This window comes from Vanellus vanellus (genome assembly GCF_965231255.1).
Source record: "Vanellus vanellus genome assembly, chromosome: 14".
Taxonomy (NCBI): Eukaryota; Metazoa; Chordata; class Aves; order Charadriiformes; family Charadriidae; genus Vanellus; species Vanellus vanellus.
In genome coordinates, this window is record NC_138919.1 from 3,656,215 (window position 1) to 3,680,178 (window position 23,964).

Below are 23,964 nucleotides of genomic sequence, written 5' to 3' on the forward strand. Positions count from 1 at the left end.
ATACTGCTCCAAGAAACTGCTTTCAATTGCTTATAGCTTTGGCAGAGCAAAAAGTGCAACATTTCCCATACTGTATATCTACTTATATGGCGAAGTTCTGGAAGTTGCAGGAAACTTCTGCAAGATCTTTCTGAGAAAGAGTTTGTCAAAAATTAGCTTCGCCCACATTTAGCTTCACTAAGATCTAAGTTTTGCTGTGCAGTGAAATGGGAATTGTATTTTGACAGGAGTTTTCTCTGGGGCTCTGAAAGATTATTTGACAAGCCTAGAAATAGTGAAGCAAATTTGGCTGAGTTAGAAGTTTTAGTGAATGGGGGGGGGGGGCAAAGAGACAACTTGGTTATATGTCACGCTGTTTTGTATAAACCTATCAAGATGGAGCCTGCAGATTTCAGAAAATACCATAAATCCTGTTTCCTTGTTACTAAGATTCACCAAGTAATAGGTTAGGAACTGCAAACCTTAGCTGACCACAAAAGTCTTGACAGCTGACATTGTCCAGCACTATTCACGTACCAGAGACACATTTGCAGGTTCGCAAAACATTGTATAAGCCTCCAACCATCCAAATCCATACCATTAGCAATGACTTTCTGGGGAAACTAACATGGTGCTGTCGATTCCACCTATTCAAGTCACCTTCCTTAATGTTGCTTTCCCTTCCTTTCTTCAGCCCAATCTCAATTTTTAAATCTGCTCGATGAGGAATGGCAAACGAGGGCAGACATGCCACTGAGAACATGAGTAGAAATTGTATGTTATGTATGAGAGGCAGGAACTGGGAAACGTGGCATCTTCTGAAAGATTTATGAAGGACTGCAACATTTAGACTCTATTAAATTCTGAATTTAGCAGCAGTCAGGAGGGTGTTTTATACAGAAGTAACATCCTGCTGATGAGTTATGAAGGACAGAACCTCCCAGCTCTCGAACACTGCCTGACAGCATGCATGAATATTGTTTATTAGTTTCTTATTACCTTCTATTTGGGAGAGAAAAATACGATTTGGCACACTGTCCTTAGAAGATTGATGATCCTTGTCTTAAGTAACAAAGTTCTCTTTGACATAAACAGGAAATAATTGAGAAAACAGTCAACCACTGTTGTTTCCTCCCCAGACCCATTTACTTTGACTCATCTGCTTACCTTTTGTAGAGAAGCTGCTGTCGGACTGACCTTGGAAGAAATCTGATCAGAGTGTGTTTTTTCAGTGGATCGTTTAAAAAATCTTCCAGACCATCCACCTAGAATTACTTTAGAAGTTAATCAAAATCCAAAATATAACCATCCTTTAAAGTACCAAGCTTTGCTACCAGAACTGTCTACTGAAATATTTTCTAAGCAAATGTTACTGCTTTTTGTAAAATGCTTAGACATTATTCTTGTTAATCAACGAGGCAGAAGATTCAGTGAGATTATAAAAAGCTCCTTGCAAAATATTAGCTTAAGAATTCACAGTATTAGAGGGCTATACGTTTTTTTCATGGGGCTGTAAAAGCAACTACTTTGTAGAAGAACTGAAGTGTGTGCTCCCCAATGGCTAGTTTTGTTAAAACAGGCTAAGATATTAGTTACTGCTCATAGGTACAGCTGATATCATCAGACTTTGAAGTAAAACAAATGTAAAACAAAAAAAGCACTGTACCTTGTAGCTGACTTGTACTATCTGAACAAAGACTGAGAGAGGCAAGCAGAGAAGAATGTCGCTAACGAGAGCCCATCCAAATCCAAACTCTCTGTGAACCGGGAGAGGAGGTACATAGCGCATCCATGACGCGTCATCCACATACACTAGGAATAAGAGCACTGGCTCAGAGAGGAAAAACCTAATAATTATACCAATAGTTTTACTGTGAGTGTGCAAGCAGAATACATTTGGCAGTTCATAGTCTGGAAATCTGAAAATCTAAAAACGACCTGAAAATTACCTAAACCATTGATTTTCAATCTTTTTGGAAGTAAACTTTTATCTTTTTTTCAGTGTTGAACCATGGCAGAGTCAGGATGTGCCAAGTCTTACCTGTATGATTAGACAACTCTACTTCAGTGTCCTGTGCAGAGATTTCAGGATTCACCACAGTTGTTGTAATTTCTAAGGTCCCATCTGGTTGCGCTTCAAGTACAGCTGCATTTACATCCAGCCCTTGTTTGCTGCCTTTTTTCTCACCATCACTAACTCCTTTTTGCTGTGTTCCATTTAAAGGGTGTCCATAAATTAAGTACCAGAGGAACATGTGCACCATTCTCAAACGGGGCATTTTGGGAAGAAAACCGAGAGAACGCCCAAGTCCTGGAACTGGGAGGGAAGATTAAGTACCAAACAGAAATAAAAAGAGGATTAGAACAGGAGAAATATCCACCTCTGCAAAACTGATGTGAAGAAAACTGAAAGGAAAGATGGGCAGTTGAAAGTAAATACCAGTTACAAATAGTAAGTTACAAGTAGTAAAGAAGTAGTAGTAGTACTCCAGTTCACAATTGTAAAAAAACATAAGCAACTAAGAAAACATTGGATAGTGAGATTGCTTTAATGTAAACCCAATTTTTCTTCTATAAAAGAAGAAAAAAAACCCACTTGTATCTTAAGAGAGCCCAACATCAGAAACTGATTATTAATAATAAATGGGAAAGTGAAAGATGACAGAAAAAACAAAGAGTTAGCTGTACCTGTAACAGGGTGATAGTTTTTCAGCTGTGTTATGCCCATTTTTTCATCAGTTTTTCTTGCCCGACTATTACTATCAGCTTTACATGAGCTTTCTTGCGTTTCCCCTGAATCAGCAACTGCCTCTTGCCCCAGGTTTTCTTCTTCAGCATGGTCCTGGGATGTTGGTGTCTGGGGAACTTTAATCCTGTATTAAAACCAAACAGCGTTTGAGTAAAAATTAAGCAAACACTCACATTTTATCCAAGCTGAACAGAGATGGCATTGCTGGGGCTGGTGACTAAAAGAAAAGCAACTCTCCTCTTTGCAAAAGGAGGATGACCTTGAATGTTTGCTTCTAATAAATGATACTGAATAAGAACATTTTGACAGAAAAAAAGAGGTCCTTTTATGGGCTTATTTGAAAAGATAAGCTGGGCAATGGAATTTAACACACAACTCTATTCTCTAGTGATACAAGGTTCCTGTTCTTAAATTAATCTTTTCAGACATAAGGGGCAAATGGAAGCTTGTGATTTTCATTTGAGAATGCATAAATAGTCCATAAAGGAAGCAAACTCCCATCTTAGAGAACTGATCTCCCTCTGAGGCTACCTGATCATGTTCCTTTTTTATGCTTTGTCTCCAAAGCCATGAATCTTATGTTCTCTGCTGCCCAGCAGACTTGCACTTGGGTGACAGTCTCAGCCTCAGACTAAGGTGTTGAGAAGTGGAATTTCAACATGAAACACCCTCAGATTCTCCTCCTCTTAAGAAAGCCCGCAAACAGCCAGGCATCGGTGCCAGCTCATCTTCTTTTGTCAATGTTTTAAAGGTAAAAAGTGATCCAGTCTTCTGTAAAAGTTACCTAAGGCTTGCAAGCTTGCCAAAAATTGAAGTTCAAATCTTTTGCAAATTAAGAAGTTGATGCCTATACTTCAATTAGAAGACTCCCTATGATGATTTATCTGCCCATACCTCACATACACACGAAAGTGCTTAAATCTCAAGAGAAAGAGAGTGGGAATTTCTCCCTAACTCCCACATTTCTCTCTCTGCAGCTACAGCAAATCCTACACTTCCTCCAAACACTGCACCATGATTACAGGCCTAACGTGGGCCCCAAATCTGCTACTAACCAAAGGAATGAAAAATAAGCAGCTTCATCTTGCCCACGAGTAAGCCTCACTCTCCATGAATGGGCAAAGCTCTTTAAATAGGGTTGTTTGAGAAGACTCGCCTGGTGTGTGACACCACGTGAAGACAGCCTCTCTGAAACGCAAAGCAAAAGGAGCATGGAGAAGTCAAGACCTCAAAGCTAAAGTTTAAAGTCCAAGGGATCAGAGTTCAGTTCCTTTCTTCCTCGCTTTGAGAGATATTCAGCATCTTGCTTCATCTTAGTGGTTTGACTTCTCTATTGTTAGAGGCAGCTGATTTTTCTTTTGTTTACTTTGTGTTTATTTCCTCTGCATATTTTTGCATGTACTAGATAAGCCAAGTTCCCCACAAACCATACGAACCATCACTGCAACTTGCCTGTTCGCTGTGCTTGAATTGGAGATTCGGAAACGCACCTGCTCAATGGCACTTTTTACAAGGGGATCATTAGGACTCACCGAAGGATGCACAACAAACTCTACCTGTTCAGAGCAGCAGAAAACAAACATCAGGCGTTTATGGAGATAATGTCTCATACCAGCTGCATAAATTATCAGGTATTAACAGACAGTTAATTAACAGTAGCGACAATGGATGAAATCTGTGAAGGTTTAATAGTTCACAGAATATTAACACTTCTGGATCAAAACTCCCATTGCTAGTTTGTGTTAACAAGAGGCCAGACCGTATGGTCTCTGTACCAATAAAGATTTAACGTCACTTCTACAAACCTCAGGTTTTTTGGTTTTTAAAATCTGAGATATTTGAGGAACAAACTAACTTGCAAATACTAGGCTGAAAGGGATAAATAAAAAGCCATACCTCATAAGCCCCAACTAATACCTATTGTTGCTGAATGTACACACACAATTCAGATTAGTAAGTTTTCTTATGTGCTCTACAGTAATTGTGCAGCAGGTGACTTTCAATAGATTCTCTCCCCGCTTACGAACATTTCACACTGGAGTTACAGCAACAAGTCTCAGCTTTACAACTACAGACATTTTACTTCCATAAACTTCAATAACAGTGGATTTTTGTTTTTTTAAAAAAATAAATCACATTCTATAAATTTCAACTCAGATGCTAACTTATGATTTCCGATATACTCCTGGCTTTCAAAAGAGGATTAAATAGAATTGCGTTGCAGCCTGGCAGTGCAGGGAGAGAACTGCATAACTGATAAGCAGCAGAAGCTCTCAGAAGGGAGGTTCAGAGACTTTGATCTCTGGACTATTCCTTGGGCTCACAATTATCTGCAGCACAATAATTGAAAGCACTAATCGGGTTTTCACAGTAGCTTAGTTTGGGACATGTAGCTTCTGGGCAGTCTGACTGTGGGTTCTGCTACAAAAAGTAAAGTCATCCATATATTTCAGTAAAAAGGCCCAAAACATTTTGATAAATGAGAAGGTTGTGAGAAAAGCTGCTTCTGCTGCCAGGGTTTGTACAGTCACCTTTTTACTAATGCCATCTTGAATGACTGTGGTACGATAGAGTCTGAGGAGTCCTTCTCGTGCGAGCTTCTGTACCAGTCGTACGATAGACTTTTTGCAGCATTTAGTGGAGACACCTTCTTGCTTCTCTTGATCCATCACCATTTTCTGCAGCCTAAAAGATGCAAAAAATACCTTGCATTTTAGGCAGTTTGGAGCATTGCTGGGCTTAAGCAGTTTGTTAGAGGATGCGGGGTGAATGGATATTTCCCTACTTTAGCAAATACTGCTCACTTTTCCCTTTCGCTGTAGATAACTGGTAACTTAGCTTTACATTTCACCTGTATTTTCTTTGTAATCAAGCTTATCCTTTTTATGTGACGACTGCTGTTCTGATGACAGCAAATGCTCAATGCCAAATTTCTGTGTATGTCTATAGTGCAATTAGGAATCCAGGCTCCCTAAGGCCAGGAAAACCTATAGCTTTTTTTAAGTGGTGATTAATATATGCAGTATATATTTCCACTTGTGAGCTCAGTTCAGAAAGAGGTCAGGGCAGAAAGAGTTTACTTAGTGGCGTTCAGAGCTCAGAAACTACACATGCATTCACAATATAGATACACACACCCCAGTGCTTGAAGCCAGCTCACTTCTTCCCTTGTAGCAGTCTGCAGGAGCACACTCACACCCTACTCTCCTAACGCCTGTTTTCATGCACTTTTTCACAAATGCCCCAAGCCCTATTTCTGACTCTTTCAATCCTGGAGAGCCAATTCTGAAAAAGGGAAGGGTATTAAGGGAATGAGGCAATAAATGAATGTACACATGGACTTCAACTTTTTCAAATTACTACCACATCCTGATAACTAACATAATTGCAGCGTAACAGCAGCAAATTTCCTTGGCAGAGTACATGGAGGGGCAGAACTTTCACCGGTGCTGAAGGAACCTGTGGGCTACCTGTTGGCAGCACTGAAGGGGACAGCAGAGACCTGAAATATCTTCTGAGCCTGCACTTAGATGTGACTAGATGAATCAGCGATGAAGCTGTTGCCAGAAGGCAAGGCTCTGATTTTACAACAGTCTGCAATTGAACTAGGTGACAGAAGGTTTCAAAATTCTCAAACCAGAGAAGAATAAGGACATGATTTCTTACTAAATTCCTATAGCAGGCAGCCCTGTGCGTATTGACATGCCAGGACCTTGCACACTGACACTAAGATGGTTGTTGCAATCCTATTTGCGACAACAAGAGTCCTGCCAATTTGGCAGCTGGGACTCCAGGAGAGCACCAGGATTTCCATTTCTCTTTGGAAGTGAATCTTAAAAGGCTGAAAGACGTTATAATATCCAGGGAAGTATCTTTAGTCCAGACAAGGCAAGTCAGGAGAAGACATATAACCATACCACATAAAACTGCAAAGAAAAGCAAACTTTCAGGACCCTGCTAGAATCCTAGTGACCAATGAGTGACATCAAGATATGAGTCTCTACAGTCCATGACAGAGTACACATGAACAATTTTTGAAACCATGTGGAGATTAAATTTATGGAGATGAAAGAATCCTCAAGCAGGGATGTGCTGTACCTTACTATGTGACCCCAAGCACTGGCATACTGCGAACAGAAAGTTCTCTGATCTCTATTTATGGGACATATACTGTAGAAAAAAAAATACTTATGTAATTATCTGCAGAGAACTATTAATGCTCCCAAACAGCTGATTAATTTTTAAGATTCAGTATAACTGCAACCCCCCACACCTTCCGTGTGTCATCATCTCCAACATTATAGCATATAGTGCCATCAGGGATAAGAAAAGCCACCAATGGAATAAGCACACAGCATTGCTAAAATAGTGCTTCTGCTACCAAAATGCATCAGGCCCCCAGTACGCTGTTTTCGGATGAACTCACGTGAACAAGCTTTCAATTAGCCGGAGGTTTCGAACAGCTTCCACAATGAGATTTCGTCGCTTCAGTAGCCTGTATGTTTCATGAGATCTCTCCACTGCGGTAGCTTTGGAACGCTTTTCCTTCTTTTGGCCACACACCTTCTAGTGCACAGTATGGACAAAATAAAAATTTTACACGTACTATTCAATGTCTTCAGCCTACCATTGGTTCCTCACACAGTAGCATCTGAGGAATTCAGAGTTTTGGCGTATTTATTTGTAAGAAACTAGTCAGATGGGGATTATCTTTTATCTCCCCTTCACAAACAGAGAATCAAGGCAGAAACTAAGATTTCCATGCAGTTAGATGCAGAGATTTATGCACTTTCGCTGTCCATCCCACATTCTGAGACATTTGGACTTCAGAGTTTTGGCCTAGAAAGCTGGTAATTGCCTTAACGTCGTGCTGAGTTCTAGTCAACATATCCTGTCTCTCAGAAAGGCTTCTTCTCCCAGGCCCAGTCCTGAAGCAGTAAGGCTACACGACTTTCACGTTGAAGCCCATTTATTCCTCCTGGTTTAGAGCAGACAGACCAGATGATATGCAGCACTTGTGTGCACAACAGACACTAAGTGATGACACGCATTAAGTCAACACAGGGAATTTGGAGAGCACCAGGGAAGTAGCCCAGAACTGTATTTCCAACATCTACCTTCCTATCTCCTGGAATAATTTTCACTTATACAACGCAGCCAAAATATGAACGTACATTGAAATTAAATTTTAAAAACTTTAAATTTTAAAAATTTTAAAATAATCCCATAAATGAATAAAAAACCTATAGCTTGAAGCCTCACTGTAAAAGCACACAACTTAGCTCAGACAGCCGTACAAACAAGAAAATACTAAGACGTGATCTTACCTTAGGGTCTTCAAGTCTGACCTCCTCCACCACTGCCACACCCCCATCTTCATCAGTGCAATGAGCACAGGTGGAAAGGATGGACTCCTGCTTTAGAGTTTCCAAAGTAGAACTCTCCCCCAAAAGGTTGTCTGGGAGCTCATCAGGCTCTTCAAGAATTTGAGGGGAAGGCAGCTTCTTCCCCTGAGACTTCACAGCTGTTGGCTTTGAGCCTGGTTTAAGAGCAAACAGCCTTGTAATTGTTCTGCTCTCACAGTTTCCTGTAAATGTTCAGCTTCTATCTCGATAAAAGGCATTCCCCCATACCCCAGGTAACTGTACTTAAAAGCATTCTTCTACATTTTTCACATATTCTTCTACCCTGCTGGAAGCAGTGGTTTGATCACGAATGACTGCATTCAGCCTCCAAAAGTAAAGATTAAAAAAAAAGTGAACTCCCTGTCATGAAATTATTCTCTCCAGGCAGAAGCCTCTTCACAGGCAGGCTTAGAAGACCATGAAGGACCAGATTAGCTTATCCAGAAACTGCTGTCTAAAGAAAGGAGACTTTCTGTCACAAAGATTCTCCAGTTTTGCCAGAAACCTTACTTTTCTGACTCAAAGCAGAACAAGAATTTAGTATTACTCCAAAGATATGGAGATCTGTTCTCCCCTCTTTCCTTGGAGTTCACCAGAGAAGCTGTAAGAGCATTCAAACAGTTAAAATAAATAAAATAAAAAAATACACCAACATATGCTCTTTAAAATATGCCCCCAAAAGGCCATTAGCTTTCACATTAAGATATTCCAAATAACTAAGGAAAAAAGAAGAAGCAATTAGCTCCAGGAGACAAGACATTTTTGTTACACTATGCTTAGGGGACTAAGGCTGTGGGTTAAGTCATCCTAAGCCTATTGCTGCTTGAAATTAGTTAGTTACCACCTTATCTGGTCTCAGACGAGCAGTCAGTATTACTCTATGTAAACTCACCCCCCTTGAAGGTTTGCATCAGTACATGAACAAATGTATTTTACACAGACTCTAAGGCTCAATACCAGGCATTTCCAACTGAAAAAAAAAAAACTGCTAAAAGGGGAATAATTTTTCTATGTTTCAATTTAAAAAAACGTTAACTGGCTGATCTGTCAGCTCCTGTGCTATTTCCCGCACCTAAGATAACATTTACATGTCGAATGGAATGAAATGATGTGTTTCAACGAGAAGCACAGCCTGCCTTTTTCCTTAGTGAGGAAGAAATAAAATATTTCAAGGCAGACAAGGTGTGTTCAAATCCCTTCTGAAGTCTTCAAGGACTTTAAAAGCTAAAGCTCTACCAAGATGGTGCTCTCTGATAGGCACATCCTGAGAGCTGTAAGATATTTTGAAAAACCAAGTCCATGACAGATACTTTGTCAGTTCATCGTAGAACATCCAAGGCAGATACAAAATTTACCCAAGGATGCTGTTTGTCTCAGCAGCTTAAGCCAACCTGACTGCTAGCTACCACGGTCTCCCCACTGCGCTCTTTTTTAGCCACTCTGTCCTGCCTCCTTCCTTGCAACAGTTTGGGAATTTGTCTGACCCTCTGCAGAACCATTTCAGCTCCTCAAGCCACCAGAAAAATAACTGAATATCTAACGAGCAAGGAGTGTGAGCTCATTTCATCTACATGGGGAAAAGGGGAGAAATGCCATAAGGGTAAGGAGAAGCAGACTTATTTTCCCAGTGATTGGTGATAGTCAGAAACGTTCTTTGGCGCACGCAAACACCAGCGCACACTTCAGCCTTAAGAATCTCCAGAGACTACCACACCTATAGTATACCAAAATATAACACTTTTGGTGAAAAAAAGCACAGAAATAATCAATTAAGCCTAAAAATAAATACATGATCAAAAACTTCAGTGGAAGCTAATAGTATAAGATTTTTTCTTTAATAAAAGGATCCATAAGAAAAATGCAAAGTTCTTTCCAAATTTCAAAATCATGATCTACCTTTAGATGGTGTTGACTGATGGGTATCATCTTGGAAACTTAATTTCAACAAAGAACCAGAGTTGGCCTTCTGACCTTTTCCTCTTTTCTTGTCATCTTTCCTTTCTTCTTCATTGTCAGACTCTGAGACCAAAGTATCATCTTCTCCAGGAGACACATCTTCCACAGGTGGGGAATCTTCTGGCACTAGAGCCAAAGTAACTGTAGCTAACTGCTCACTCCTAGCCTTCTCTCTCTCAAACTGACGGTTTAAATCACTCTCCTCTGCAAAAATGTATGAAATGTACTTTGTTGTCCTTTGCCGACCTTCATCCTCCATAAAACCCTAAGGAAGTAGTTGGAACGTTATTTTACCACCTTACTTCCCCGTTCTTGCAGTCTGTTCTCCAGCATCAACAGCTGGAAAATTTTCTAACTGTTCTCCCCTCACATCAGAAGATATCATGTTATTATCTTTTTTTCTAAATAACAAGAATGTTGACTAACCTTAACACATAGAAATCAAAAGAAATACCATGCTTGAAAAATAAATAAAACTGCATTACCCGCATACTAGAACGAAACGCCTACATTATGTGGGATGTAGAAAAGTCTAAGGAAGAACAAACTATATGTATTCAGCCTGGAAATCAATTTTTTCCCAGAAAAAAAAAAAATACTGTGAAATAACTGCAATGCAGAAGTTACCAGAGTGAATCAGAGTTGAGTGGAACTGCTGTTGCCCTGTCTGCTACAACTGATTCTTTCAAGTACCTAGAAACTCAAACACTGAGCCTATCGATAAGGGAAGATTTCATCTTCACAGTTGACTTAGGAAAAAGTATGTTTAGATATTCCAATGTTTTATATAGTGTGTTTGTTTTTAATTCTGTAGAACTTTTTACCAAATGACAAGATCTTACTAAAAAAATTCTCTATGGAGGGAAGATGGCAATTATCCTGCCTTCATGAAAAGGGGCAAGTGGGTTCAGGCGGGAAACGACAGCTGAATTTGTCTGTCTCGTTGAAATGAAAAAAATATTGAAATATCTGGAAATATGGAGTTTAATCACCATAACTTCTACTGTAACTGTTTTTTTTTCCAGAATTTGCTGGTATTTTCAAAAAGCAAGTAAATTAATGATTTTAAATGTATACAGAGGGTCTCTGACAAAATAGAAGTTGTCTAATAGTCCAAAATTAAGCAAAGTGGCTATTTTGAGTTGAAAGACATTTATGTTCATCTCCATAAAGCACCAGCCCCCAGGTCGTTGGGTTACCACTGATCAGGTAAGCGGCTGAGGCCAGATGAAGCAGGTGTGAGGCCATTTTCTCTGCCCTGTCTCTTTTTGGAGGACAGACCTATGTCACAGTGCTGGGAACAGTGTTCCTCCAGAATGCTGTGAAGTGGCGTCCAGCAGAATCCCACCAGCTGGTGTGGACCTCTGGAACGTGCGCTCAGCATGCACAGACAGCAAATATGGGGCCATGTCCCTTTTTCCCCCCCTAGCTTTATTACTTAAGCACCCAGTTACAAACCAATGTAAAATACCTGTCCATCTGGGTCAGCGAACTATTAGGTGTCAAGGCAGCTGATGACGAAACAATAAAGAAAAGATACTCTAGGAGAGCAGATATGTTACATTCTAACAACTAGATCTAGTTCTGAGATTACAGTAGGTTAAAATTTTAGTACTCTTTGAACACTTCTTGTATTACATCGGTTGAGGAAAAAGTATACTTTTTTCAATCTTACCAGAACTCTTTCACTGTCAATTCTCAAATCCCTGCCCTTTCTATTGTCTGAAGTTAACAAAGTTATAGCATACCACCACAGTAACCACAACTGTATCTCCAGTTTGAATAAGTACCTAAATTATTTTATTTTAACCTTACCTTGACAACTTTGTACCTCTCTAGAAGGCGACAGAGCATCCTTGCTTCTAGCTTGCCCACATTCATAGCCAAGCGAATTTCTGCCTGAGAAATACCTTTGGTTCCCCTACTTTCAACTGTTTCAGAAAGAAAAACCAGAAAATATCTCAGGGAACTAATCCGACCAAATTATACATACATACATTTGTATATACATCCATATTTGCTCTGAATAATTGTATATGCCAGAATATAAAATTTAACACTAACAATTGAAGGTATTTTCAGAGACATATAAAATATACAGTCAAATACTGCCATAAAACACAATTTTATGTGACACAGTGCCCCAACAGAATGAGGTCTGACAGTGATAGCTTCAGAGTAAAAGCAGGGTGAATTTTTTCCCTGACAGCTTTCCATAGATAGATATTTTCTCCATTATGAAAGGAAAAGAGGTAGGAGAAGAAGAAGGAACAGTTTTCTTCGTCACCTTTTCTCATCCCACCACAACATCCTGTTTCATTCATGCTCTTATTTTGGTGGCACTGAATAGCTGATAAGCTTCCGGGGAGGGGTTAACAGGTGGCAGCACCTATAGCTCCAGTCTAATCTGAACATAAAGCTCACCTTTTCCATGAAAAAATGACACTTTCTGATACGTAGAAAGCAACCAGAACTTAACACCCCCCCATATATACCTTTCTTTTATATATACAAGGCACGTCTTACTACATCACTTACTTAGCTCATAAGCCTGGGTGAGCATATCCCTTTCACAAACAATATCCACAGGCTGAATAGCTTTTGTGATCATCTCTTCTTCATCATCATCATGATAATCTTCCATTTTCTTCCGAAATTCCTTTAGTAATTTAAGGCAACGGACCATGACATCAGTCCCTGTGAACACGAATGTCAGCAACAACTCTTATCAAAATGCAGGGGGGGTGTACTTGTTTACTATACTTCTTTCCGCAGCACAAAGTAGTAGCGAGATGGGGAACACAAAAGTCCAAAGACAACTGCTTATTTCCAGGAATGGTTTGCAAGAGCTTTTCCCTATATATGAGTCTGTCAAAATACTGACTAGCTGAATTTCTGAGGTGCTCCAAACCTTCATGTCTGCATCAACATTAGGACTGCCCTACAGCGATTTATAAGCAGAATGGAAAACACTGCAATAACAGGAGAAATTTCAATAACACAAATAAATCAATGAAAGGAGTAAGTGCTGATCCACAGTACTATTCTTCAGAAAACACATCTGACTGAGATCACTCACTGGGTATAAAATCCCTCCTTTTTTTTTTTTTTTTTTTTACAACAGACTCAAAGCATTTTTTTTTTACTTCATATACATGCAAATCACACAATGAAAGAGAACCACACTTTTGAAGATAAAGAACTCCTGCAATAAGCTACCTGGTTGCAAATCTTTTCCTTAACACAGGGTTGATCACTTGCTGAGGAAGGGCAAAGTGGACACCAGTTAGTGGCCCTATCAGGTACTGCTGTCAGCTCCCCATATTTAAAAATCCCAGCACCTAAAGGAACTGCCAGTTTATCATATGTCCCAGCATCATCTTCTATACTTGTACGCATGCACGTTGGAAGAAGCATAAACTAAGCAACTGGTATTCTGCAGAAAAGGATCAAATAGAAGAGTCCCACCCCATTCAGCAAGCTCTTACAGCATAACTAAACCGTACAGTTATGCTGCACAATTCCAACATCACTATGAGAATAGATTCTTCTCAGCATTTGTCTGCCGATTCCACAACACATGCTACTAGTTATATTATAGAATCTTTATGTGCAACCATGTATGAGCAGCTAAGGCTCCAGATTTCTTGTCCACAGTCCTAACCTACTCTCTGCACCTAGGCAGTGGCTAGGTTTATTAACATGTACGGTGTACTATAATTATATGCAATCAAAACAGAGATACAAAATCTAAGGTTGTTGCATACAAGGACAGAACACACTGCTGCCCACCAGCTACAAGAATCTCATACATGATTCATTTCCACATCTTAACATGTTACTGTGCACTGGCTGTGCTGTAACTCTCCACCTATTTGACCCTTCTGGGATCTCACAGAAGAATGGGGACAGATGACTTCAGGAAAGCAGTAGCAATCCTGCTCCCTGATATAAGGATGACCAACTACCATCAGTGTCATTCAGTGCCTGTTGAACAATTTAAGGACCAGTGGGAAGCTAGAAATAGGTTAATGTACATTGCCAGCTTCTAAAGTCTTAGTGATTCAGCAGCTACTGCAGAAGGAGCCAATTCATGCTGCAGCAGTGGGTGGGAACGTCTACAGCCATCTCCACTCCTCTGGTACAGCTCTGCTGTGAAAAATGCCAGGTGAAAGCTTTAGTTGAAATCGTTAAGGTTTCAGTTAATGAATTTTATCTTATGTATATATATGATCAGTTACTGAAGCCTAGCTGACATGAAGTTAATACACAGGAACTTCATCATGTGACTGAGCTCCAGGCCAGATCATTCCATTATTTTTGCTCAATCTGAATTCTTTCCCTGCCAGTATACTAAGATACTGCTTGGGATAGTAATTAAGTGCTGACATTTTAGTAGGGCTGCAGGCACTGTTATCACATCCTCTGTATTTCTACAGCCTATTAATTTTCACTGGAAGCAGTATTTGGAAAAAAAAAAAAAACAACAAAAAAACCCACACCAAAAAAAAAACAACACAAAAACACACAACCCCAAACCCAACCAATTCTTTTTACTTTAGCTCCTGCTGCCCAGTAATGTGCTTCCCATAGCAGATGCTCTGGCTTCATCCTTAGTGATGATCCTCCACATCTATCTGCTTTCCCGCATAACTCCAGAGATTAAACTATCTTGATCTCCAATGAAAATCAGCTATTATTAATTCATCCTAGTTTAATACCTAGTGTTTTTGAAGGCATTTATGTGGATTTTCAGCTTTTACGTCTGTAAGATGGAATTATCATTCAAGCAAAAGATTCATCAGGTGGCATTTTTCATGACAAACTTAAGTAGTGAATGCATCTGCCATTGTGCCAATCTGTGACAAAATATCTACTGCCTTGTGGATTGCCACCAAGTTTATAAATGGGCTTGTATTTTCTTGTCTTTTAAGTAAATACTTTAATTGGAAGTTAGATGTTTTTACTACTGATTATAAACTCCTACCCTTTAGCAATACTATCTAGTTTTTGGGGGTTTATTTGCAAATGTCTCCAGCTTATTAGAACATCTCCAAAACTTAATTCAGTGTGAGGAAGTATAAACAAGTACAGTCTGGTGCAATATAATCTACTCAAGGACAGTGTAAGAGAGAATCTAGTTTCTTGTCAATAACAATGCTAAATGGTGTGATTCCAGGTAACCCTGTCATACAAACCACTGTACGTTGAGACATTTTCTCAGACCAGAAATACATTAACTATGTACAATACATATTTTGTAACAGTTTGATGATAATTTTTCCCATATATTTTATTGCATACTGATCCATTCTACAACATTTTTGAGGATCTCCACTGCGTTCATGTCTGAACTTAAATGAATTCTCCCGTGTAAAACTCCCTCTGATAGTCTTACAGGAAGGAGGTGGACCTGTATATTTTATGACAACGAGCTCATTCAATCATTCGTTTATTTATTCAGTACAACGTGGGATATTCCTCTCTGAACTGTGCTAGATTCTGTACCTACTTTTGGCCACTGCTTCTCTTTGTTCATAATAATTTTCCTACAGAGAGATTTCCTTCCCCCCGACTTAAAAGATTTGAAGGAATTTGTTGTCTTATTAAGAGCTTTAATCCAGCTTCATGTAACTGGCATTCACTTTTGTCTTCTTGAATTTCTCACATTTTTATTGGCTCTTTCACTTCTTTCATGATCATTCCTATTCACAAAGACTATATAATTTGCAATGTTTAGTTTGCATCACTTCCCCCCCCCCCCAACCAGTTCACTACATCTCTGAAAAACACACTCTTCATGTTTTAGAACTATTTTCTTTTTAACCCTGGCAAATCTGCCTCTTAGGATTTTCTGTGATTGAAGACTTGGTTTAGATTTCCTTAAGCAATTGCATTAACTCCACTGGTGATACCATCCTTCCTCATACTTTCTATTATTACTTCGTGTAGCTTTTTCCCCACACAAGTTTTATCTGCATCTTTTTCTGAGAGCAGCTGCTTTCTTTTGTTCATTCCCTTTCTTCATGCAGTTCTGCTCTTCTTTGTCTTTCCACTACACGTTTGGAAGTTATCAGCAGTTTGTGCAAACCTATTAACTTTGAATTCAAAGGCGGTTATGCATTAAAGTATCTCTCAGTAGACTTTTTTGCATAGGAGTTGTTGGCTCTCTTGCTTACTGAATGAATTCCAAGGTAGTGCTGTAGAAGCTTACTTTCATAATTTGATATGAAACTTTCCAGAAAAGCTTTGCATTCTGATGACTTTCAGCAAAAGGCGTAACGAAGACGGTCTGTTTCTTTTGCTTCTTATTTCATAATGGTCTTTTTTGTTTTATATAACTTTGTATGTATTTTTGTCAAGTTTATTGACTTGTCATTCAACTTCAACCTGACAAGTCAGCAGACTGATCTCTTTGTCCCTACTTACTTTGTATTGGCTTGAGCAGTCTTATGAGGAGTCACAATCCATGAAAAAGCTTACATCAATATACAACAAACTTTCCTGCATCCATTTCTTAAAGACCTGGAACAAATGCTTAATTCAAGTGGGCTGCACTGTTCTAGCTTTATTAACATACTTCTCCACATAATTGCGTAGACAGAATTTCACCTAGGTATCTTTAAATTTAAAATTTGAATCTTATAGATAGAATGGCATCAGTGTAATTACATAAAAAGAAAGTGAAAATATGGTTCTAGTTACCTTTCTTTGTCTTGTAGGGTCCGCCATTGGGGTGTATATCTTGTAATGGGATGGATACTACCTTGGCTAAGCCAGCATTCATCATATATTGATAGAGACGTTTGAAAGTTCTCTCACAAAGGCCCTAATGCAAAGAGAAATAGCAAAAGTCATTGTAGCTCAAAAGTCTCACCTCCAGGTGATTAGTATTAAAAGCATTCATACTGCCCATTCTTAAAACACAGTATTTTAGGGCAGGATATCAAAGAAGGATCTTAAAAGCCTGCTGGTGCAGACACCAGGCAGAGTGTGAGATGCTTCTGGATTGCATTCTGCCCCTCCAACTCTATTGTCCAAACAAGCAGCAGCAGCATCATGCAAGTAAGAATTGCATAATGATATCCATTAACAAAACTTTTCCAAAACGGTGGATCAAATAGAACTCCCCGCTTATTGTAAACAGTAATTTGATCTAGTAGGTTAAGAGCCTTCTTTTGATACCCTACCCCAAAATAGTGTGCAACTTTAAAGAAACAGGCAGTATGAATGACTGCCTTTGAGACTAATCATCTAGATTCTACATGAGCAAGAATTTGAAAGAGATTAATGAATCTCACCAGTTCTTCCCTCAAGTTTCCTAATGTTTCCATCTGGTTTGAACGAGCACTTAGCATACTTGAGAGCTTCTCCATCAGAATATCATATTTGCTCCTCCTATCAAGAAAAGAAAATTATTTTATGTGTAAGCATGCATATAGCTTTATAAACACGAATTGTACCTTTACGAAACGTCAGTCACTAGAGAAAGTATGCTGAAGTGTTCTCAGATTATTTTAGGAATTGTGGTTTTCTTTTCCTTCTGTGAATAGCACGTGAGAGAATTTGACACTAAGAAAAGAACCCAACCGAGGGAACAGTGACCAAGTTCAGGCTGTTACTTCATGGGCGATCCACAGAAGCACAAGTTCTAACCATAACCAAAATAGGAAAAGAAATAAAAAAAAACATGATTAGAAATGTGTTTGAAGTGAGAACACTCAAAATTAACAGAACGATTAGTGCTACAATAAGAAGTTAGGCTTACATAGGCAAGTGACAAGCACTAGAATACCCTATTGTTTACAGTTCCAAGACAAGTAAGCTTTAACCATCCAACATTTAGAAGAGGAGTTAATAAAGAAATTGAGAAGGGTCAATACCAGGCAGCTTTGATGGTTCTGTGACAACAGAGCAAAGTCTCCTCACAGTAAAAGGTCACAGTCTACCCAGGAGATCTATAAAACATCTGAGTGGCACATACCTATCAACATGAAAGCGAGTCAGAAGTAGAAGAATTGAGTGTTGCTGTGCTCCACTTGGTAGTCTTATGACATGGGACTGCATTGTTATGAGACCGTTTCTGTCCAATACTCTTCGGTGATAATGAATTTTTCCAGCATCCACTCTAAAGAAAAGATGGCAAGATATCTATAGGTGTAGGAACTTCTGCAAATAAATTCTAATAATCCAGTACCCCAAAACACTTTACCTATGGTCTTAGCTCTGTATGTTATGTTAATTTTCAATTTTTGTGACAATTGCAAAATTAGGAAGTGCTCAAATTAAGATAACCTGTGAAATTTATTTTCATAGTTCATCCAATTAAGCAGAAATACCTCTGATTTTAACCTACAGCCTCTATGCACAATCACCATGTGATGACATGGTTTGATGAGACAGCTGAACCAATATTGTATCCCCATGCCCTCTTTCTCCACCTTCTCTTTCTAACTCCTGGCTACACCACAACCACTGCTCCCCTTGTAATAGCTGTGGTGTTCATGTCACAGGCCACTGAACTGACAGAAAAGTACCCACAGAAGATTTCCCCTCTGCCCCCATCATCTGAGTTACCTAAAAGAGCTTCCTAAGTGGCAAAAAACAATGCCACGTGGTTTGCTAGCTACATACACTTCATCTCCTAAAAGCAGCGAATCGTTAACAGGAATGCTAATATTCTCCAGCATGGCAATACAAAACCAGAAGCCCCCTAAGAGGCTGTGCAATGCTCCTCCATCAATAAAACACACGGTCTAGTCTGGGAGCTGATAACCCAGGCTCCCATTCAGGTCTTATAGAGGAAGATGTCACACAGGGCAAATGCTGGCGACAAAAGTTGGGTGTGCAAGAATCTCGTCAGAACTTGGGCAGGATAAGATGCTTACTAAGCAGTTTAGAAAGAGAAAGTAAAATCATCATTTAATCCCAAATTTGAAGAAAAAGTGATTTAGAGAAAGCAAGAACTTCCACAAATTAGAAACGTGTATTGACCCAATAGACAATCTCTGTTCCCATGAGAAAAATATCAAGAAGTATAACAAACTCAAGGAAGAGACCAGTATCGTTCTAGCAATACAGGCTCCAGTAACCCAGGGCTCCCGGTAGTAAGGATGAGACACTACCAATACAGATACAAGTTTAAATCAATACACAGGAATTCTTAAGTGAACAGATCTTTATAAATAACCACTGGAAACTAATTAATTCATATAGCAAGATATAAACTTACTTGAAGGCCCCACTGTGAAGGTCCCTCTGAAGCTCTCCTTGCCACCTAGCACGACCTAAACGCTCCAATATACAGTAGGAGAAGTCAGGGAGTTTTAAGTCAGGGTCCCCCTCCCAACCTATTAAAGCTCTGTAACGCTGGTCTTGGGAAGCAACAATGACTAGTTTCTCTCCCCATCTAAGAAACGGAAGGGAATAATAAATTATTATTAGTTCCATAAAAGCAGAGAGATCAATCACTCCCTGCCCCCCCCAACACCATCCTTGATATAACCTGCACAAACTTAAAACTTAAGTTAAAAGTCTTTTAATGACAGATATAAGGATTTCACTCACTTTTCAACAGCTTCTACATAAGTATAACACGGCTGCAAATCCTTCCTCCTTATTTGATCAGTGATATCTACTCTCTCTTTGAAATACTGGCAGGAACCTTGTATGCCATCTTTATTATCCAAAATCATGTGGACAGGATAAATGTCATCTGAAGGAACAGGATCTCTTTTGGTTTCCAGTATCCCCGTTTCAAGGTCTATTTCTTCATAACTGAAATAAAGGCAGAGAGCCAACATTCAACCAGGCAAGGGGAATTTGGAACTGAAAAAGAAGATAGCTACAAACAATGCTGATACCTCTATGAAGTATCTTGGAAAAATTAAACTCTTCTGAAACCTCGAGACTAGAAAAAACATTAAGAACAGAGTTCCACTCCTCGAGTACGACCAAAGCTTATCAGCATGCAGAGCGCATGAGGGAAATACCTTATTTATTTTTCAAAAATTAGAAGATATTGAAGTGGTGAAAATAAAAGAAACATATGTAAGTACTAATTTACAGAAAAGCAGAACAACAGGTACATCCACCCCGGTGAACAGGGACGTATACGTTCTGCTCGTGCTTCAGTGGTAAACAGTCATGAGAACGGAAACCTCTCGGGACTCCTCTACGGCCTTCAAACCCCGCTCCGCCTCGCCTGCCGTCAACCGCCTGCTTCAGGGCTCTGTCAGCAAGGCCCGAACAGCCCCGGGGGAGGAGCGGGGCGGCGGGGCGCCACCGGGGCGGCCGGCGGACCAGGCCGGCGGGATCCCCGGCCGAGGGGCGAGCCCTCCCCGCCCGGCAGGAAGGGGAAAGCGCGGGAGCAGAGGAGAGGAAGCGAAGCGGCCCGGCGGAGCGGCCCTCACCGGTCGTGCAGGCGGAGCGGCGGTCGCGCCCGCGGCAGCAGGTAGAAGCTGACGTCGGGCTGGGCGCTGAGGGCGGCCCAGAGGAGCTGCTGCGTGGCGGGCTCCAGCGGCAGCGGGAAGGGTGGCGTGCGGGCGCCCAGGCGGTGCCACAGCGCGCCCGGCGTGATACCGTCCAGCCCCTCCAGGGCCACTTCGTCCAGCAGCGCCCATAGCGCCTCCATCCCCGCTGCCGCTGCCGGGTATGGACCGGCGCGACGGAAGTGAGGTCACCGCCCGCGACGGTAACCAAGGAAACGACCAAACAGGGCAGCGGTGGCGCGGCCTAGCCTAGCCTAGCCTAGCCTAGCCTGGCCCGGCCCGGCCCGGCCCGGCCCGGTCCGGCCCGGCCGTTCTTCGCCGTTTCTTGCCGCCGCGCCCCGCCCAGCTTTTGCGGGGTCTCCGTCCGGCGGGGACCCTGCCCCCGGGTTTCTCCTGAGCCCGGTGCCTCGGGGGGGTCCGGCCCGAGGTGGGGGGGCTGTGTCAGTTCAGCCCCAGCGCCGCGTTACCTCAGCGGGGGCGCGGGAAAGGGTAGTGTGTTAGCAGATACGCTGCGGTCGGTAAGAGACAAAATACGGAGTTTTGGTTTGGTTTTTTTGGCACAGAACTAAATTAAATGTTTGGGTGGCAAGTTTAAACTTCTGCGTGTGTAAGAGGGTACCCGACCACAACGTGCAGCAGCGACTCTGGGATAGGTGGTGGGAATTGCTGGAAAAGTTTGTATTTCCTGAAGGGCAAGCAAGGTAAAATCTTCACTTAAACGCTTTAAATGCACATAGCCTCTGCAGCGAATAAGTTCCAGAATTAACTGACCTCATGAGCAGTAGCAATTTAGGAAAATCATCCTGCAATTGGGCTTTGGGCACGGCCCTTTCAGCATGTGTCCCAGAATTGACTTGTTTGTCATTTCTTGGATTATCAACTCATTATAGCATATGCCTTCAATTTTTAGTACTTTTTGACTCTTCAGTAGATTTTTAAGGGTTCTGAAAAACAAGTAAAACAAGTAATGCTTCCTCTGTTCTTCAGGAACTTTGTTTACTACGCTTACAGTTTTATGCTTTGTTGAAGGAGGAGCTTTTTTCAGTTTATAGCATTCTTGTCTATTGAGGGTGCAAAACTAGTAGTACCCTGCAATAAATCATTTCTATACTTCAGTGTGACAATCATGTTCTCTTTACAGCTTTATATTAAGGATATGGTGACTGACTTTGATGAAAAACATGATGAATACTTAATATCCCTTCAGCAGAGAAACCGGTAAGATACAGAATTGTTACCACCATTGAGTATTTAGTAGCTGTTGTGTACCATCTAACACGGTATCTAATAGCAGTTGTGAATATTAGTTTAAAAACTTGGTTTTTAAACTTGTGATGCAAAGTCTGAGTTGCCGTGTCTTAAAGCATTCAGGTGATTGTCTTTTCTTCTCTTTGTTTGCCAAGTACATCAAAGTTGTTATTAGCATATTTTAAAATATAGATAAATTTATTAATAAAATAGTTCTTGTTTCCATGGCTTACAGGGAAGATTTTTGTTTATAGAGCAAGAGGTTTTAGAATCAGAAGTAATGAGCAGCTCACACTGTGTGAGGATGTTGTTATGAGACAAAGTTTTTATGTTTTCAGTAATACAGAAAATTGCATGCAAAAGTTGCATTAAGTTAAATGTGCAAAGTCAGGTTCTGTTAAGGTGGGAGATAAGGACATGGAGGTGGCTTTTGCAAACTTCTGTATCTTTCAAACAAGTTTAAAACATTTATGTTAATCTTTGTTCATATGAATCTTCCTGTCATTGTGCCCTAGACATTCATTTCATTGGTTAATTCAGAAGGGCCTACAGAATTTTCTTGCTGGATTCCCTGCTTTACCACAATTCATAAGATTTTTACTCAAATTCTTATTCAAATTCTATAAAAAACTGAATGGTTCGGTGAAAAGACCAAAAAAACCTCCGAAAGCCACAATTATGTTAGAAGAACAGCCAATTTTTGTGAATACAGGTTTCTTTCGTATATACTCTCCTAAAGCAGCTTTGGAAAAGGACAAAACCAAATTATTTAATATTACACCCCCGGGGGACTTTGGCCTGTGGATTGACCCACCCTGGAGTCAGAGGGAAACCAGGAAGCAACATGCTGGGGCAGGCGGAAATTGTCACCCACATGGCCACAACCTCCTGGCCTGCATGTCACCTCACCGAAGGAATTAGTATGGACTGAGTATAACCCATGGTGACAGGAGGGAAGACAACACTTGGAAGTGGGTGGGTAGGTGTTTCACTGAAATTGAGCCTGGGGAGGGGCGTTTTCTAATATTATTTTAACCAGACTTTAAGTTTCTGGTATCTCTAACTGCATGATCAATTGGGTTTTTCCCCCCTCAAGTTTCAAAACACAAATAATCTTTTTTCTTTCTTTTTCTTTCTTTCTCTTTTTTTTTTCTTGAAAAAAGCTCAACCATTTTTAAGCTTTTTGATATTCTAAGTAAAAGTCTTAAATATTATCAAGAAGAAAGGTTAAATTTACCAAATAGAAAAATAATGTGAAATGAGAAACAACATAGAAAAAAATCTCGGAAGGAAGAGGCTTAGTCAAACTTCACATGTCACAGCGTGTGGGTACTCATACAAGCATTACAGAGCAGGAGCAAGTCCTGGAAGGTATATGCTGAAATTGTTGTTTGGACTAGGAACTTGTTTTTTAGCTTTGTGACATTCTGTGTTTTTGCATTTATTGCTAATCTGACATCTGTATGTGCTCTGCGTAATGATGAATTACTTTCCTTTCTACTTCAGGCTACTGAGACGTTTAAAAAGAAAGGATCCTATACAAATCAAACTGGAGCAGTTAGAACAAGGATTTTCTCTGTATCTGAATGGAGCTAATTCGGAGCTGAGAAATTGCCGCAGAAAAATCAACTCACATAGCTGCCTTAAAAATGAGACAAAGACCACCAGGACAAATGGTGAGTTACATGAGAGTTTTACAGAGACTGCAGTCTAGAAGTATTTAAGCATTTACTCATCAGAGTTGTAATTCAGTCGGTGAGATTACTGGTCAGGCTGTGATAAGGAGGCAGTAGCATTTGACCTTGGTGGAATGAAATTCCATGGAACTCTTTCATCAGACTACTTAAGCTGGTCATGTGAAAGGAATGATCTCTGCAACAGCCTATCAATTTTTTAGTTGATCCCTAACTAATTCCAAAGTTTAATTTCCTTGCCTCTCCATTTGTTTAACAGTTACAACTAAAACGAGATTAGAAATGTATATAAATTGTCAGTGTAAAATAATGGTATACCTTTGTCTGATACATAACACCATTAATAGGCTTTAAAATCTGATGGGCTTCAATGTTATCTAAGTCTGGTGTTCTGTAGACAAATGACATTTGATGACATAGACTATAATCAAATTATATCCAGT

General features: G+C 40.2%; 2 protein-coding genes across 2 annotated transcripts in view; one reads left to right on the forward strand and one right to left on the reverse strand.

The window, feature by feature from the left end:
- The window catches only part of GTF3C1 (general transcription factor IIIC subunit 1), a 44,607-nt gene extending 23,882 nt beyond the window's left edge, over positions 1–20,725 (reverse strand). Inside the window, exons 1-17 of the mRNA XM_082490771.1 lie at positions 20,502–20,725; positions 19,657–19,866; positions 19,322–19,498; positions 18,074–18,217; positions 17,391–17,487; positions 16,795–16,918; positions 12,628–12,786; positions 11,905–12,020; positions 10,030–10,354; positions 8,056–8,267; positions 7,155–7,294; positions 5,260–5,413; positions 4,181–4,284; positions 2,668–2,852; positions 2,021–2,296; positions 1,646–1,791; positions 1,147–1,244 (exon numbers count right to left, since the gene is read on the reverse strand). Of these exons, the coding sequence (XP_082346897.1) occupies positions 1,147–1,244; positions 1,646–1,791; positions 2,021–2,296; positions 2,668–2,852; positions 4,181–4,284; positions 5,260–5,413; positions 7,155–7,294; positions 8,056–8,267; positions 10,030–10,354; positions 11,905–12,020; positions 12,628–12,786; positions 16,795–16,918; positions 17,391–17,487; positions 18,074–18,217; positions 19,322–19,498; positions 19,657–19,866; positions 20,502–20,722 (2,888 nt within the window). The 5' untranslated portion in view covers positions 20,723–20,725. The remainder of the gene's footprint in view (positions 1–1,146; positions 1,245–1,645; positions 1,792–2,020; positions 2,297–2,667; positions 2,853–4,180; positions 4,285–5,259; positions 5,414–7,154; positions 7,295–8,055; positions 8,268–10,029; positions 10,355–11,904; positions 12,021–12,627; positions 12,787–16,794; positions 16,919–17,390; positions 17,488–18,073; positions 18,218–19,321; positions 19,499–19,656; positions 19,867–20,501) is intronic.
- A 1,010-nt stretch (positions 20,726–21,735) lies between these two features.
- KATNIP (katanin interacting protein) overlaps positions 21,736–23,964 on the forward strand; it is a gene marked incomplete at its 5' end in the record, with an annotated part of 58,661 nt that continues 56,432 nt past the window's right edge. Inside the window, 2 exons of the mRNA XM_082490837.1 lie at positions 21,736–21,797; positions 23,334–23,503. Of these exons, the coding sequence (XP_082346963.1) occupies positions 21,736–21,797; positions 23,334–23,503 (232 nt within the window). The remainder of the gene's footprint in view (positions 21,798–23,333; positions 23,504–23,964) is intronic.